We start from the raw sequence: 19,071 nt of genomic DNA on the forward strand, positions 1-19,071 counted from the left end.
GAACTTCCTATGGATTTCAAGAGAGTTTTCATGATTTTAATGATAATCAAGTAAGGAATTTGGACTTTTGACAGGTTCTTGTGGAAGTTTTTAGTTTTTTCAAAGGAGTTTTCATGATTTTGATTATAATCTAGCAAGACATTGGCAGTTATAACAGGTTCTAATCAGCAAACTTTTTTAAAATTGTTGGACGGAAGTGTTGCCTTTGAAACGGCACTTCTTGACGTGTCCCTTCCCACTGTCTGGATCATCTGTTTTCTTCCTTCTCTTTCCTTTTCTTTTATCTTATTATCCCACGAAAAAAAAAAAAAGTCATGTAGTGGATTCCGGTAAGTTGCTGAGTGCCTCCGATCGAATTTCAAATACACCTCTACACCAAGGCAATATTGTGCACTTTGTTAATATATATATATATATATATATATATATATATATATATATATATATATATATATATATATATATATATATATATATATATATATATTTATTTATTTATTATTTATTTATTTTTTTTTCTATCGTTATATAGACATGAAATCACATGAAATTCATCCCGCTCAATACGGATTCATGTGTCTCCGTCTCCTAACGAACGGATTGAGGTAATAGCAAATCATAGTACATTTTAATAGCACATTTTATTGTTTTTTATTATTTGTATCATTTCATATACTAGAAATCACAAAATCCATCACACGCAATACGGATTGGCGTGCCTACCTCACCGTCTCCTCGAGAACAGGATGACGTCATAGTAAACAAACATGGCAGACCTGTTGGAGAAGAAACTGACAGCCGAGGATTACAACGCCGAGAGATGTAAGTACAGCTGCCCAGTGGTGGTTTGGGCGTGGGGTGCGGACGCATTGGTGGCGAGGGACGACGTGGATGTGTGGATGGAAGCCCATGGAGTGTGTGGGGGGAGGGAGAGGCGGTGATGAGGTGAGGGTTCCGCCCACTTTACAGACCCGTGAGTGAAGTACTTACCTATCTTGGCCGCTGCTAGGAATTGCATGTCGGTTAATGTTTTCCTTATATTCAATGTTTTTTCTTCATACCTCTCTCATTTCTTATTTTTTCGCCCTCTGCTCGTCTGCTTCCTCCCTCGGTTCATCTTACGAATACCTTGTCCACTCGTAGGGGATAGATTAAGTGAATGTTTTCCTCGTGTTTAACTTTTCCCTCTTTTCTCCAATTTCCTCCCTTATTTTTTCCTCGTCCTACCCTTTTTCCCCTCTTCCACTTCTCTATTTTTCCCTCCCTCTTTCCTGCCTCTTTTCTTCTCCATCTCTCATCTGCCTCTTGTTGCCTTTTTTTTTTTCTCACTTAAAGATTTCTGGCCACGGAATATTCGTATAGAACTCATTCTTGTGATTAATCCATGTAACATCTGTTCTGTTCTCTTGTTGAGGTGAAGGGAGAGTGTCTACTCACCTGCCTGGCTATCATGTTACTCTGGCCAGTGATGCAAGGAAAGCAAGTTGCCTGTGAAATACTGGGGTCTGCAGGCACACCAGTCCATTGGAAGCATTGTTAGTTAAGGGTTTGGCAGAACAAAGGACTGAGTTGTGTACCTTATGCAGAACAGACATATACAAGCAGGTGCAGGCTGGCTGTATTAGTATTTTGTCAGTTTGTTTTTGTAGTATGCATGATGGAAGCCACAGAGGAAGATGCAAGAGACAGAAACAGCTGGAGGGTATTTGTACATGGCACCAACCCCCGGACTAGGGAAATGGTAAAAGGAGAAGATGAATCATAGTACTGTCAGGAAAATTCATGCATCCATGGCACCACCACCTGTGTTTTCAAGGTTTATGTATAAGTACTTATACTAAATGACTCATTTTCTTTGTTGCCAGCTACATTTTGCCACAACATATTCATGCTGCTAATATTATATTTTTAGGTAGATCTGCAGTTTCATACAGTAGTTCCACTTTTCTTTAACTCTTTTCCAATACACAGTAAGAATATGGACCTGTTGGGGAAGTCAAATTTTTCTCCATTATTTTCTTTTTTCTTTTTATTTATTTATTTATTTATTTATTCTATATTTGTGTTTTGATTCTTTCTCTCCCTTGTTTTTTTTTCTCTCTTTCTCTTTTTTTCTGTATATGGGGAAGCTTATATTGTACTACCTGACACTAACCCTGACAGGGAAGCACTTCATGTTATGACAATACGCTTGTAGGTGATGATCTATCCATGATGTTGATGCTTACATAATTCAAGGTATAGAGCTGACATAGACCCATATTCAGAAACACTGCTTTCTCACCACAACAATATTCAAATGCCACAGAGATGATTAGACAGGTTTTCAAGAGTGTTTCTCCTGTCAATAATATACATATCTTTAAAAAAAAAAACATCCTTAAAAACCCATGTCACTTCAGTTAGAGCCTTTGAAATGTAGTGGGAGTGCAGCCAGAAGTGTTTTGGAATATGGTCCATAGTGTATACAGCTTTGTGTGTGTAGTGAAGGTGTTGGTGCCTTCACAGATGTGCTGCGCCTCAGTCAGAACAGTGTGGGGGATCATGAGTTGCAGCAGCAGCGGAAGAAGATCCAGCAATTGGCCGAGAAGACCAATGCACAGCTCAAGCGAAATGTCTACATGAACTACATGCAGTTCATTGACACTGCCAAGGAAATATCATGTATGTTCCATCTGTCTGTTTGTCAGTCATAAGTGGACTTTATATATAAGTGGTCATAGAGTAGCTTTTACCAAGGGTAAAAACCAGAGCAAAAAAAGAGAAAGCAAATAACAAGCCCACTTAGGTGCCTGTCCCAAAAGAAAGGTCAAAAGTGTCATACAAAATTGTAGGATAAGTGTCTTGAAACCTCCATCTTGAAAGAGTTTACTGTCTGCATCACTAGAGACTCCCTAAGGGAATGGTAAAGGGAAAATAGTTTGTTATGCTGTATATGATAATCTGCATTTCATGCAAGACTCATTTTTTTGTCCTGCACATGAATGAAATGAAATAATGAGTAAGAAAGGACTTTAATTTAGGGAAATGGGAATGGACCTGCTAAGGCTTGAATATCATTTTGGTAATTTTTATTCATGATATACAATAAATTATTATTATTTTTTTAAGTGTAGGTCAAAATGGTAGTAAGCTCTCATTTGACTTGAAAAGAAATTTATAAAAGGTTAATGCATGAAAAATGTGCAAGTTATTGGGGTTTTCAAATATTTTCATGATTTTAATGACAGTTTAACAAGGATTCTATATGTTTAACACAATATACATCACCACCAGACCTGGAGAGTGAGATGTACCAGCTGTCTCATCTGATCACGGAGCAGAAGTCACTCCTCACCTCACTCCTGGAACTCTCCATCACTGGTTAGTGTCCAGCGCCACTCACACCAGTGAAACCTAAACAGATTTTAATTATATGCATGTACATTGTTAACCTTTTCATTGTGTGTGTGGTGAAGAAGGCAAGCCTCCCCCCAGGTGCACTCTGGCAGCTCAACAGGAGGTTCTCTTTTAACCACTGTATCTCAAAAACTATTCATCACAGCTAAAATATTAAAACATCATTGGAAAGAGGAGTCACTTATGTCATTTATGTATGTTGTTATTTTATTGCATATGTGCTGTATAGAGTTGGTAAAAATTGTTGTACTATTGAGCTTTTTCTGCAATCAAATCTCAAAAAGTACATTTTGTGATAAGAAGCAACACATAACAATGTAAAGACGAAGGAAAAAACATTAAAACTGCGTACTTTTACAATGAATTACACATGGTGACATTGCACCCAAGGTCACTTAAGCAACTCAACCACTGTTTACACAATAGATATCTAAAACTATGCATAACAGCTAATGTTCCAAGCAGACAAGCAATGTCTTTCCTGTGAACATGCAGGCACATTCAGGGGTGTTGTCTGTGAACACTTCATCTGTTCACAACTGCAGCAGTCAGCCATATTGAGGGAACTAAGCAGATACGATGCTTGAAACAGTATTGGCAGGGTAGTATTGCCAGCTGCAAAATTTACAACCATTTGGTCAAAAAATAAGTCAGATGATAGGTAAACTATGTAAAAATGCCACTATATTGGACAACAACATCCACCAGTTACTTGTCTTGATTTTCTGCAGTAGGATGATAAGATTTTCCATCATAATTAGTGGAAAACCCACTGAATTGGCAGTGGTGTGGGGGGGAGAAGTGGTTCATAAAATATTGTTGGAACACACTTATACGTGGGAAATTTAAGGGTGATTAGATGACACAGTGAGCATTTAGCACCATCAGCAAATGATGCTACTGCTTGCTGCAAGCGTTTAGCAGTGAAAGGGTTAAGTGTTATGTTTGTTTGCTGATAGTTCTAATATTTTGTTTGTTTGCTGATAGTTCTAATACTTTGTGTATGGTGGATATCCAGCTCAATTAATTCTGTTTGTTTTTTTATGTGATCTTCTCTTAACACTCTCATTCAGGCTGAGGTTACATGATTTTACCAAATTTCACAGGTGCTGTCTTAAAATCATTGAGCTGTGGGTTGTGTCTAGTAAAATTATCAGTTTAAAAGTATCTGATCTTATACAGTTTTCATTTAAAATTAACTAATTTAACATGCTCTGAAAAGCCACCCAGATTTTAAGGATTGACATTACTTTGTTAATTGTAAGAATTGACTTTACTGATGATGATGGCAATAGGTAAAACAGTGAAAATATATTATGACTGGAGTGTAAGTGAAGGAAAGTTTAAAAAGCCACTTTATGATCTGTCTATCTATATACCAGATTAGTGATCCCACATAGGGCGAACCAGACAAAGCACCACACACTCACACACCTTTGTTTGTACACACACTGGTGGTGCAGTGATTAGCATGCTTGGTTCACAGCTGGGAGGTCCTGGGTTCAATTTCCGTACAAGATTAGGAGTCTTTAGGTGGACTCCTTTGATGTGTAGCCCTTGTTCACCTAGCAGTGATAAGGTACCTGGTATAAGTTGTGACCTGCTGCTTAGGGGGGAGAAACAAACACCTGAAAAACTACATGGAGTGGCCTGATCATCCTGGGCCTGGTCTTCCAATGTTGCCACATTGTGGCAGCTAAAGTGTCATAGTATAGATACTTAGGATTGATATGTAGATTTTGAGCTGGCAAGGTTGCCATGCACTTGAAATAAATAGTGAATTATTATTATCATTATTTACATCATTCATTTGCATTCCTTATTGGAAAAAACCCAGCAGGAGATTTCAAATGTTGCATTCCTTGAGCTATCAATCTCTCTGTATACCAGGTGAACAAAGACAAAGCACTGCATACTTACACACACTTCATTCACACACACTCATTACTGGAAAAAAAATAAATGAATAAAATAAATAAATAAATAAAAACACAAGTTAATAACGTCAAGGCCACCACCTTCATAGGATTTCCTGGACATGAGGTATATTTAGAGGGACAAGTAGATGATCACAGTTTGTCCCTGCAGGGGAGCGAGGACCTGGCAGTGCGGCACAGGAGATGATTGAAGTCAACCCACAAGAGTTGAAACGGATGCAGAATCGTGAAAACAGGAAAAAGTTGACTGGATTGCTGGAGAAAATAGAAGGTTGTTCGGTAAGTAATTTTCCTTCATGAGGCAGACGTCATTTGTCCTGCAATGTAAATGTTTAGTGTTTAGGTATATGTTTTATCTAAATAGAAAATTGGTATTATCACTGCTGTTTTACAAAAAATTAAAATTTTTCAAACTACTAATTTTTCATGTACTTAATATTGTCAATATTGTGATGATGAAAGCATGTGGTTACAATAAAACAGGAACCCTTCATGAACATCAGGTGTGGCAGAAAGATTTGTAGGAAAGTATGGAACTAACTACTAAGTTTTTGTCTTTATGTCAAGATGTCTAAACCTAAGGCCATCCTGAAATATAGATGAAGTTTGATGTCAGTGCTATTTATTTAATTGTAAATTTCTGTAATATACTGCCCTCACATGCACAATGGTGTTAGTTGTGTAGGGTGTGATGTTGTTGAAGTGGTGCCTTGGAGATACAAAGAATTATTTCTGGAGATTTTGTAAATTAAGTTTATGATTTTTCTGTTTTTATTCTATGCTCTTTCACTAAAAAGCCAAAGGTATTTCCTTCAACTGAATTATGTTGTACATTTGTTTGTACATATGCTAGTGTGTTTAAGTAATGATGAGATCAATGTAGAGCTTTGATAACAGCATTGCATTGTAACAGTTGTTACAGCATCATGAATAGAAATGTTTATGTTGTAAAAGCATCAGTAATATGCAAGTTTACTGTCCTTTTGTATTAAAGCATTTCACTCTGTTCCATAATGTTTTTAGGTTAGTTATTTTTTATGGGTTGATGGGATTCTTGGCTCATGTCTTCATGCTGTAGTCTTCTCATTAAATAAGCTAGTTTGCTTTGTCTGCTGTTGGGTTCAGACACATAACATAACTATTGTTTAAGTTTATGAATTTTGTGTCTAAATATATCCTGAATGGTTTTTCAAGACTCATGCCATTCCCAAAATCCAAAATATTTATGCAAATTAATCATAACTGCAGACTTCATCTCTTTATTTTGGTACCTTTTAAAAGATGATGTTGGCATATGAATCCAGTCCTTATTATAAATTATCACTGTATTCTTCTTTTAAAATTGTCACATTTCATGCTGATGTAGTCTGTGTTAATCTGTGTAGGTGTGGGAAGATAGCTGGAGTTGTCTGTTTTACTTTAACATTGGTATTTAGGTGACTACAGTTGGTTATTATTGACTTATTTTCAAGGTGAAGAGAAGGCATTTTAAAAGATGAGTTCCAGCACATGAAAATATCCACCAGAACCACAGCAGGATATACAGAGGTATTCAAAACAAGGCACACAACTTTCAGACTAACACTCACTCACTTCACACCACTCCCTTAGCACCTTGCCTCCTGATGGAGAAAAGAAGGTATTCCTGCCCTCACTTTATGAGGATCAGTCCAAGCAGCAGGATATATATATATATATATATATATATATATATATATATATATATATATATATATATATATATATATATATATATATATGTATATATATATATATATAGATAGATAGATACTAATAAGCAGTTCTGAAAACTTACGGAATAGATAAGTTGTCACAGTTAGTGAGATTGTGTTTTTGCTTTTACCTGTGTTCTTATATTTCTCTAAGAGACAGAAGGAGACTCCCATCTCCAGTTTCTTTGATATTAATAAGCAATTCAGAAAGCTTACACAATAATAGAGTTGTCACAGTGAAAGAGGTTTTGAGTTTTTGCTTTTGCTGGCATTCTTGTATAGGAGAGAGAAAGACAACCACCTTACACCTCCCTCTCCTCACCTGAGCCACCTTCCACCTTTCTCTCCTCACCTAAGACACCTTCCACCTCCCTCTCCTCACTTGAGACACCTTCCACCTTTCTGTCCTCACCAAAGAAACCCACCTTCCTCTCCTCACCTAAGACACCTTCCACATTCCTCTCCTCACCTGAGACACCTACCTTCCTCTTCTCACCCAAAACACCTTCGTCCTCCCTCTCCTCACCCGTGACACCTACCACCTTCCTCTCCTCACCTGAGCCACAGCAATTCAGAAAGCTTACACAAAAAATAGAGTTTTCACAGTGATTGAGTTTTTGGTTTTGATGGTGTTCTTGTGTAAGAGAAGAAGAGAGAGAGACACCTTCCACCTGCCTCTCCTCACCTGATCTGCCCTCCTGCAGCATGTGATGGAGGTGGAGGACCGCTGCTTGGTGTTTGATGGTGACCTGGTGGAGCTGAACCAGGATGACTACACGGCCATGCAGCGGATCCATGCCTACCTCCTCAACGACTCCCTCATGATTGCCTCCTGGCTCAGCGACAGGTACATCAGTGTGTGTGTGTGTATTTACCTAGTTGTGCTTCATGGGAAAAGAGCTATCCTTGTGCTGTCCCCATCTCCATATCTTTCGTTATCCAGCTTAGCCTTGAATCTATGTAGACTTCTTGCATTTATTATCTCCTTACCTAGACTGTTCTGTACATCAATACTTCTATATGGGAAAGTATACTTTTTAATGTCTCTTCTTCAGTCTCTCTCCATGTCCTCTAGTGTTTTGTGGATACCAGATCATCAAGTAACTCTGGTCCACTTCCTCCACTTTCTCATACGCTTCATATATTGCTATCAAATCTCCCATTTCTCTCCTTTTTTCAGTGTTGGTAGATGTATTCTTTCCAATCTCTTTTCATATGACAAGACCCTGATATTTGGTATCATCTTTGTTGCTGCTCTCTGAACTCTCTCCAACTTCCTTATGTCCTTTTTCTTGTAGGGCAACCATATTACAGCTGCATATTCCAGTTAAGGTCTGATCAGTGATATAATCATCTTCCTCATCATCTCTTCATCCATATACACAAAAGCCAGTATTATTCTTCTCAACAAGTGACAAGTTTCTCCTGTAATTTTGCTGATGTGTCTCTTCAGGGTCAAATTTTCATTCACTGTAACACCCAGATCCTGTTCCTCTTCTGCTCTTCTCAACTGCTCACCATTCAACACACAATTTCCATTTGCTCTTCTTACACTCTTTCCAAATTCAATTACTTTACATTTCTTTAGATTAAACTCCAATTCTCACCTATGACTCCACTCTGATATCTTGTTCAGATCCTCTTCCAACACTCCACAATCTTCCTTACTCTCAACTTTTCTCAGCAACTTGGCATTATTCACAAAAAGGCTCATGTAGCTATTCACACTCTGTCATATCATTTATATAGACTGCAAACATGATTGGTGTCAGTACTGAACCTTGGGGTAATCCACTTTCAACTTTCCTGTTCTCATCTCTCTGCCACTCAAGAAATTCTTCATCCATCTCATCATGCCACTCCTCAGACCACTGTCATGCTCCAACTTCCACAGCAATCACCTGTGCAGTACTTTATCAAAGGCTTTCTTCAGGTCTAGATGTACACAGTCTGCTCAGCCATCTCTCTCTTGTATTATATCTGTCACTCTTGAATAAAAACTGCAAGTTTGTAACAAATGACCTCCCTCTTCAAAATCCAAATTATTTCTCAATCATCACTTTATTTTCTTCTGGGCACTGCATCCATTTATCCTTCACTGATCTTTAACACATCTTACACATCACACGTTAGAGACACTGGTCTATAGTTCAGTGGCTCTTCTTTGTTACCATCTTTATAGATTGGAACTATGTTAGCTCTCTTCCATTCAAATGGGAGCCCTCAATAATAGGTGAACCACCCACATCAACTGCTGATTGCATTCTTTCAATACCCATCCTGACACTCCATCAGGTCCAGGGTCCTTTCTATCATCTAGTCCCTCCAACTGTTTCCATACATCTCCTTCAGTCTCTTGGATTTCCCCTAGACCCATTTCTTTGCTCATCTCACTCTGCCCCACAGATGTCCTCTTTTGTGAACACTGATTGAAAACTCTTATTCATTATCTTTGCCATTTCAGCTGGATCCTCACACATTTGACCATTAACCTTCATTCTATTCATTCCTTCTCTGTTTTTCATTTTGCTATTCACATACCTGAAGGATATTTTTGGTTCCTCCGTACATTTGTCCATAACATCCTTCTCGTAACTTTTCCTTTCTTTTCTAACAGCCTCATTTCTTGCAGTTGTGTAGTTTTGCCACAGCTCCTGTGTACTTTTCCCCTCCATTTATTCCATGCCTTCTCCCTCTCCTTCCTCACTACTTTGCATCTCCTATTATTCCAGTCTTTGTTATATCTTCTCTTTGTATTTACCTTTGATACACATCTCACTCCCTTTTATTATATAGTGATGAAAGCTTCCCACTTCTTTTGCACTCTTTCTGCTGTAATAAAGGTGTTCCAGTCTGTCTCACCAAAGTATCTCCTCATTTGTTTGAAATTAGTCTTACCATAGTTAAATATTTCCTTCCTGTAATCTTCCCATCTACTTTCCTCTTCCTTTTCTTTAATAAGAAACCTTATCATGAAATGGTCACTTTTTCCTACTGGACAGTAGTTTATTAGTTTTAAACTTAAGTCTTTCACCAAACCCGCCTTTTCCACACTTTTCACCTTGATATTCTTTTTTACAAGCATCATCACTCCTCTGTCTTTTTCACATCTGTTTTTTATCCATGTTATAATTTTCCATGCCTAAATTTGATGTCTCTGAATCTCTTAGCTTAGTTTCCACCATTGCTATGATGTCCAGTTTTGTATTTAGAAATTAATTGTCTTCAGCAATAGCTGCTTCTCTTGATAATACCAAATCGAGTCTTGAGGGCTTCTCTCCTCCTCTGTATCTAGTGTTTTCCTCAACCCACTATGTCATAATATTATCCATTGCCAATTTCAGAACTTTATCTCCCCATCAATCTTCTCCTCCACTTGTATTTCACTCCTCCTAATGTACCTCTTTACAAGTAAAGCCTTCCATTACAATAATTTTAATGTTTTCCTTAATATTCTTATCAAGCCATTTTTCTGTCTCATTCAGCAATTGTTCATGCTCTTGTCTATTTCAAGTCTTTGTTTTTGGTAGAACATACACCACTGTAACATATTGTCTTTCTCCTTTTCTGTTTATTAGTTTTAAACTTAAGTCTTTCACCAAGCCTTCTGCCTTTTCCGCACTTTCCACCTTGATATTCTTTTTTACAAGCATCATCACTCCTCTGTCTTTTTCACATCTGTTTTTTATCCATGTTATAATTTTCCATGCCTAAATTTGATGTCTCTGAATCTCTTAGCTTAGTTTCCACCATTGCTATGATGTCCAGTTTTGTATTTAGAAATTCATTGACTTCATCACTTACTGAGATTAAACCATTAATATCAGGGCATGCCACCTTCCATGTCTGTCCCTCTCTTATTGCTGAGCTTCCACATCCTTCATTCCTTGAGTGTACCACTCTCTCAACCTTAGGTCCATTACTATCCAGAAAAAAAGTTCCCTTTCTGTGTGTGTGTGTGTGTGTGTGTGTGTGTGTGTGTGTGTGTGTGTGTGTGTGTGTGTGTGTGTGTGTGTGAGGAAAAAGGAGGTTGAAAGCACATTGTGTTATGGTGATAATTTACATTGTAATGTTTATGAATCTATACTGATACATATTTTACTCTGTATTAAATAGTATTTAAGATTTATCACCATTTTTTCATAGATATTCACAGCAGTTTTCCTGATTACTAAACTCACTATAGTATACAATTGCTCATTGATTTGCACTGGCCACCCCATTTGTGATTGCTGGCCTGGTATGCTATAGATAGATAGAATTTACATTGATGCTTAATACAGTTTCATAGAGAAGAACATTTTCTATTTTATTTCCTATTGAAGATAAACAAAGCAGTAACTTAACTGCTTGTTTGCAAATGCAAGGTGTTTTTCTGCCTATTTTTATTGGTGCAGGGTGTTTGAATTTCTTTCACACATGTAAATTAAAATAAAAGATGCTGAATACATACAATGGAAAAAGATATTGTATATACACAAACCAGTAATTTGGCTGCTTGCTTCCAGATGCAGGCCAATTCTGTTTATTTTATTATTGTTGCAGATCACTTTATAGTGGAACCAGACTAACTTGATACTCGGGATGTTGGCTGTTCCTGTCCTACATGGGGTGTCGCATTCACAGTCGACAGGCATAAGAACACTCTCTCTCTCTCTCTCTCTCTCTCTCTCTCTCTCTCTCTCTCTCTCTCTCTCTCTCTCTCTCTCTCTCTCTCTCTCTCTCTCTCTCTCTCTCTCTCTCTCTCTCTCTCTCTCTCTCTCTCTCTCTCTCTCTCTCTCTCTCTCTCTCTCTCTCTCTCTCCTCTCTCTCTCTCTCTCTCTCTCTCCTCTCTCTCTCTCTCTCTCTCTCTCCTCTCTCTCTCTCTCTCTCTCTCTCTCTCTCTCTCTCTCTCTCTCTCTCTCTCTCTCTCTCTCTCTCTCTCATTCTTTGCCTTAATTATTCCAAAATTATGAGTTGTCATATACAACTGCATGTTTTTTTAAGGGCTTTCAATTTGATGATGGAACAACGACGCTGTATATCTTCCAGTACACTTGGCAATGCGTATAGGCTGTGTGGCGCTGCCGTCCCAGTGTCCTTGACACGTGAATCCCCCAGGCTGCACCCTGCTGGCCACAGTCAGGTCAGGTCACTCTGGGGTTGAGGTGGCAACAGCATGGAGAGGTACAACCAACACCCTGAGTACCAAGTTAAACTGGTTCCACTATAGTTTCTCCTACTTGCGTAAATGAAAATAAAAGACACTGAATGTACACAAACCAGTAACTTGACTGTTCATCTTCAGACGCGGGCCAGTGCGCTACAAGTTTGAAGTGCTGTACCCGCTGGATCAGGTGCTGCCTGTCAACATCAAGGACCGCGGCAACACTAAGAATGCCTTCAAGGTGCTCATCTTCCCCGACACTCGTGTCTTTATGGCCCCCACTGCCAAGTCCAAGGTGAGGTGTCTCTTTTGGCCTACTGGGATTGACTATTGTTTTGAAGCTTTCCTTGCTATTTGGTACATCTTTCCTTAATTGCTAGTCTCTCTGAGATGTCTTTTCTTTTTCTACAGCCACCTCCAAACATTGCACTGGCTAGAAATTGCAAGATCTGTTTTTTTTTATTCTCTTTTTCTTGTAGATATTATTTGGCACATCATTCTCTAATTACTAGCCTATCTGAGATATCTTGTTTTACTGCTACCTCCAAACATTGCACTGGCTAGAAATTGCAAAATAAATATTTCTTTCTTGTTGATGCTCATAAAGATTCCATACATTGCCTGTGCTGTGGATTGTTAACAGACCAGTTAAGTAACAGACAGAGTTAAGTAATTTCTTTGAAAATATCCATAATCAACACTTGTGTGGTATATGCTGGTATTATTATTGTTAGATTTGTAGTAGAAATATTGTATTAAAAATGTCTCCAAGGAGAGAAAACTTCCTCTCTGTTTTTGGAAGAGTCCAAAAATTGTAATATTGTGGACAATTACGTTGCTTTGTTGTCTGTGTGTATGTTGGTATCTGGTTGTATATATTCAACAAGCAGTAAGCATCTTTGTGTCATTGATTAACATGAGTCTCATCCAAAGCCTTGTTGTAAAACTTTCCCCTCCTTGAACCAACCCCCTGAGTCCTTATTATTTTTATTTATTTATTTATTTATTTATTTATTTATTTTATTTTTTTTTGTAGCATATGTATTCTCAATCACCTGGATAAGATCTAGACATATATACAGTGTCAAGATATCACAGTGTCATTAGTTCAAGAATAGTTTAAAGTAATGGTTATATAGGCTGTGTTATCACTGTAGTGTCTTGAGGGAGCAGGGAAACAAGCCATCTTTATGCCAAGGATGCCAGGCCAGGAAAGATTTATTTTGTGGTTCCAGTATTTAACATTGCTTCTGATTTGGGGCAGTCAACCCTGGTTTGAATCTTCAATCCTTATAATGGACCCAGTGTTTAAACATTACTAATGATTCAGAGTTATGAACCCTCCTCATTACAGCCTCTACACTACAATCACAACTGCTTGTCACTAAAAATGTTTTTCCCTGATCTGTGCCTGTCTGATGTGCAGCAAGATTGGCTGGACGAGATAGAGCGCACAAAGGCTAACAAGGTGACGGTGGACAAGCAGAATGTGGAGCGAGCACAGCAGCAGCACCAGAGGGAACGACAAGTCTCCCTTAGCAAGGAGGATTCACTGGAGAGCACCAACCGTATGTGTCCTACCAGAACACCTTCACTGGCTGTTCAGCAGACCTGGGATGGTGCAGTATGACCTGTCTGACCTCCTTCACTGGCTGAGAGGCAGAGCTGGGGTGGTTCATTGTGGTTTGGGAATGTGACTTCCTTCATTGGCTGAGAGGCAGAGCTGGGAAGGTGCAATGTGTCCTGTTTACCTTTATTGGCTGAGAGGCAGAGCTGGGGTGGTGCATTGTGTCCTTTCTGACCTCCTTCACTGGCTGAGAGCCAGAGCTGGTGTGGTGCAGTGTGGTGTGGAAATGTGGTTAAGTGTGGACTATATGTTAGTGTTCTGCTGTGGTGTAGTGTTCACTTTAGTGTGGTCTGTTGTGATGCTTGTTCTTTGGAACTTTTGAGGGCAGGATTTGACTTATCATCACTTTGAATTTTAGGTTTTTTGTGTAGATAAGTCACCCTTTGTCTCTTAGTAATAAATCAACATGCTGCAGAATTTTACATAATATGTTTTTCAATTTCTATAACCTGTGTTCTTGCAGCATCATCAAATCTCCCAGCCTCCTTTCCACCTTTAAGATGTCTTTAAGTGTCATAGGGAATATAACAAAAGGGATGTAAGCAAAATTCTCAAGATAAGTAATCAGGATATAACAAAGTATAATGAATTCAAGCTTGAAAAGTTAGATTTGAAAAAAGAGATAGGAGGGAATTACTTCTCAATAGAGTGGTAGATGAATGTAATAGACCCAGCAATCTGGTTGTTAGTGCTAAGTCATTAGAGAGCTTTAAAAGAGGCTTAGACAAATTAATGGATGGGGATGATAGGTGGAAACAGGTAGATGTTTCATACAGGGATTGCCATGTGTATGCCTGATGGCTTCTTGCAGCTTCCCTCATTTTCTTATGTTTTTATGTTCTTATCTCCATGTTACTGAATCTGTAGACATAACAGACACTAACCTTTCCAGCATTTGGGGAAGATGATGACAGCCTAAACCCATTCATGGAGGCCCAGCCGCCCTCCCTGGGCCCACCTGAGTGGGTGCTGGAGCTGCCGGAGGACCTGGATGAAGCCATTGCACAGCGTGATTTTGAGAAGGCCGTGAAGTTGGTGGACAGTGGGAGGGAGTACTTTGACTCCTCTCCCAAAACCCCCGCCTACAGTGAGATGAGGTGAGGCATGAGTATAGCAATCTGAAGTGTTTTCATGTATGGCATGGGGAACAACCTCACCAGTTTGTAAGAATACTACTGTTGTATTCCCTCTGTATCATAAAAGATGATTAAAAAGCAGAGCTTGGCATCACTATTGAATTTGAACTCCTGCTATCACAAATCTGCTAACTTATTTCATAACCTTCACAGTTGCAATTCTGCAAGTTTCAAGATTTGGTTTAAATCACAACTGCAAATCTGCTATCGCAGATAGTTACACAATATCAGCAGTCTTCCACAAGCGCAAATGGCAAACAAAAAATTCTATTATCAGTAGTTCTCGAATCTCTTTTCACTCTATTCGTGATGCAATGCTGTATCTAGGCATTCAAAGCTTCAATTTTTTTTTTTTTTTTTTTTAAAGACATAGAGTGTAAAGAAAACAATTTTTTCAAGACCAGCATTGACCATACATAAGATACTGCTACTTCAAGTATGGATGATTATTTTACATGTAACAGAGCAATATGGTGGTTGTTAATTGCTACGTTTTAAACATACATGGCAACTCACAAGTTTCACGATGACTGCCAGGTGTTCCTGCCACTCCTGTAAATGCCCCTTTAGATTATATGATATTCATTTTAAGTGATGTCAAATTGTGCCATGTTCTGTGAATTTTGCCTCTTTATGTATTTGTATTTGTATTTTTGTACTGGTATTACTGATTGTTGGGTTTCGTATTGTCATCTGGACGATACCATCTTGAGCATTTCCAATACATTCAGCTGTTGCAGAAGTGGCAGAAGTGCTGGGGAAACATCATCTCTCATGGAGATACTGATACACTCTAGAATCTACTATCAGGGTATCTTCTTTCTGGGTATTTGCAGTTGCACCCCTGGTATTTCCATCACAAAATCAGTACATGAATATCAGGTTTGAATACTCAGTCTTACTGAATGTGAAAGACATTTTCACTGTAGCAAAAAGATGCACTTTAGCAGTCAGCTGATTGATGAGGCCTGTCACTTAAGTGTCAAAACATCAACTGTAGAAGGGGATAACAGTTGTGGTGGGTTGCTATGTATGTTTTAAAAAGTACCACTTAATAACTGTATTGCTTTATTACCTATACATTTTCTTCACTGACAAATTCAAAAATTTAATCTGTCATTTGCTAACTGTTTCCTATAAGCATTTGACTGTGTATAATGTACACAAAAAATTAGTACTTTATGTCGTGCAGTACCACTTGAGTAGTGAGCCGAGTAGGGAGGGAGGAAAGTGGAGGCCCACCCAGGCAAGGGGGCTCTCACAGGACACAACGTACAAGTTAATTTCTAGCAAAATAAAGCAAAACATATGTGTCATGGTTGGCATTAAAAAAGCCCACCCAAAAAAAAAAAAACACTCATACTCAAAAAAACCCAGCCTAAGTTTGTTTTTTAATATTTTATATATCAAAATTTATATTTATATCATATTGACAAATAAGGTACATATGTACATATGTACATATACATATAACATGTAAAAGTAGTCAAGCCTGAGCTGTTAATTTTCTGTATAGTACAAGTTAACAAAAGCTTTGTCCAACTGGACCAACTTGTATCAGCATGACCTAAACAAGTGTCTGTCCTTCATAATAGAAAGTATCAAAATTTTTCAAGATCTAACTCGCCTTGTGACTTCTGGCATCTCCCCAAAAACATCTCCAATAACTTTGCTTCTTCATCTTTCCATCCTTTATTTCAACCAGATAGCACCACTGCCATTTCATGTATTTCTAAAGCTGAACTCTGTTCAAAACCTTTGCTGAAAATGCTACCTTGGATAATTCAGGGCTTGTTCCTCCCTCTCCTCCACTTTATGACTACTTCATGCTACCCATTAAAATCATTCGCAATGATGTTTTCCATGTCCTCACTGCCTTATGATATAACCCTCGGAAGGCTTATGGACCTGATGGGGTCCCTCCTATTGTTCTCCAAAATTGTACCTCTGTGCTCGCACCTTGCCTAGTCAAACTCTTTCAACTCTGTCTATCAGCATCTACCTTCCTTCTTGCTGGAAGTTTGCCTACATTCAGCCTGTTCCTAAAATGGGTGACCATTCTAATCCCACAGACTACCGTCCTATTGCTTTAATTTCCTGCCTATCTAAAGTTTTTTAATCTATCCTCAACAGGAAGATTCTTAAACATCAATCACTTCATGACCTTCTATCTGATTGCCAGTATGGGTTCCATCAAGGCCACTCTACTGGTGATCTTCTAGCTTTTCTTACTGAGTCTTGGTCACCCTCTTTTAGAGATTTTGATGAAAGTTTTGGTGTTGCCTCAGACATATCAAAAGCTTTTAATAGAGTCTGGCACAAAGTTTTGATTTCCAAACAACTCTGTTACTGCTTCTGTCCTTCTCCCTGTAACTTCATCTCAAATTTCCTTTCTGACCTCTCTTTTGCTGCAGTGGTAGATGGTCACTGTTCTTCTAAATCTATTAACAGTGGTGTTTTTCAGGGTTCTGTTCTGTAACCCACTCTCTTCCTATTATTTATCAATGATCTAAACCAAACTTCTTGTCCTATTCATTTCTACACTGATGATACCACCCTGCACTTATCCACATTCAACCCTTCAGGAAGTAGACAGTTCTTGCAGGGAAGCCACAAAATGCCTGACTTCTGATCTCTCTAAAATTTCTAATTGGGGCAGAAAAAACTCAGTATTCTTCAATGCCTCAAAAACTCACTTCCTTCATCTATCAACTCAACACAACCTTTCAGACAACTATCCTCTCTTCTTCAGTGACACTCAACTGTTCCCCTCTTCTACACTGAACATCCTTGGTCTGTCCTTTACTGATAATCTAAACTGGAAACTTCAGATCTCATCTCTAGCTAAAACAGCTTCTATGAAGTTAGGTGTTCTGAGAGAGAGAGAGAGAGAGAGAGAGAGAGAGAGAGAGAGAGAGAGAGAGAGAGAGAGAGAGAGAGAGAGAGAGAGAGAGAGAGAGATAAACACTCTTCTGCACACACACACACACACACACACACATGAAAAAACTGAAATATACACATTCTTTTTCTTTACATTTAAATGAGGAAAGTACTGTGCTGTACAGTACAAGACAAGCAGTTGTTATTAACTGCTGTGAGTATAATGTACAATGGGGAGTAGGGAGCCGGGAGAGATGATAGGATGCGTATGATCTTAATGACCTCTGCATATAGTGGATTTTCATCTTTAGTGACCCACTCTTCCCCCATATGTGTTTGTTATATCGAGGCTTTACTGTAAATGCACGTAATTTACACTACAAAAATACTATACCATTGTATCTGCAGCAGTAATCAACTTGCTTGTGTCTTGTGACCACCACCAGACGCGCTTTAGAGAGTCGAGTCAAGAGTCTGGTGGAAGTGCTTCAGGCTGAGCTGCGAGTCACCCCAGATAGGAGCCTTCAGGGAGGCCCTAGAGCAGCTCGGCGAGCCACCACTCTCTTGGTCAAACTCAACAAATCCAGTCAGGTGAGATGATCTGTCCTTAAGGGATACAAGACAAGAGGGATGTTTCAAGACACTTATCCTTCAATTTTGGATGATCCTTTTGACATCTCTTTTTGGGACTGGCACCTCAGTGGGTCTTTTTTTTTTTCCTCCTTGACCTTCAATAAAAAAGTAAATAAATAAAAAAATAAATAAATAAAATGATGGCAAGGATAAAGTAATGCACACTTTGGTCATCAAGCATCAAGAGGTGACCAGATAGCAAGAGAACATCATGAAAATATCTGGGCAAATCTTGAGAAGTTTTTGCAGTCTGGTTATTGGTGAGAATTGTGCTTGCTGTGATTTTTATGTATTTTAACATAAGACTATATTAACTTTTGTTTCTCCAATAACATTGAAAGCTGACCTTCCAGCTGTATTAATGACATACATTTTGTTGAGTGTTCAGTGTTTTGTCAGATGGCATTAGGGATAAGATATCAATTACATAAGTTGTGAACATTGAACATTGAACATTTATTTATAGCCATTACATACATTGTATATTTATATTCCATAAATTTTTTATTATGGCTAGCCTTTTTTAAGCGTAAGCTTTTCAGGCTTTTGAGGATCTCTCAAAGCCTCTAGAGTTGTA

The 19,071-nt window shown here is 38.4% G+C and overlaps 1 protein-coding gene across 1 annotated transcript in view; it reads left to right on the top strand.

Moving 5' to 3' along the window:
• Positions 1-677: 677 nt before the first annotated feature.
• Positions 678-19,071, top strand: part of LOC135111511 (exocyst complex component 8-like) — a 30,574-nt gene continuing 12,180 nt past the window's right edge. The window contains exons 1-9 of the mRNA XM_064024873.1: positions 678-822; positions 2,509-2,664; positions 3,277-3,363; positions 5,488-5,615; positions 7,774-7,916; positions 12,357-12,510; positions 13,642-13,783; positions 14,735-14,939; positions 18,308-18,452. Coding sequence (XP_063880943.1) covers positions 768-822; positions 2,509-2,664; positions 3,277-3,363; positions 5,488-5,615; positions 7,774-7,916; positions 12,357-12,510; positions 13,642-13,783; positions 14,735-14,939; positions 18,308-18,452 — 1,215 coding nt within the window. The 5' untranslated portion in view covers positions 678-767. The remainder of the gene's footprint in view (positions 823-2,508; positions 2,665-3,276; positions 3,364-5,487; positions 5,616-7,773; positions 7,917-12,356; positions 12,511-13,641; positions 13,784-14,734; positions 14,940-18,307; positions 18,453-19,071) is intronic.

The sequence above is a fragment of the Scylla paramamosain genome, chromosome 22 (genome assembly GCF_035594125.1).
Source record: "Scylla paramamosain isolate STU-SP2022 chromosome 22, ASM3559412v1, whole genome shotgun sequence".
NCBI lineage: Eukaryota > Metazoa > Arthropoda > Malacostraca > Decapoda > Portunidae > Scylla > Scylla paramamosain.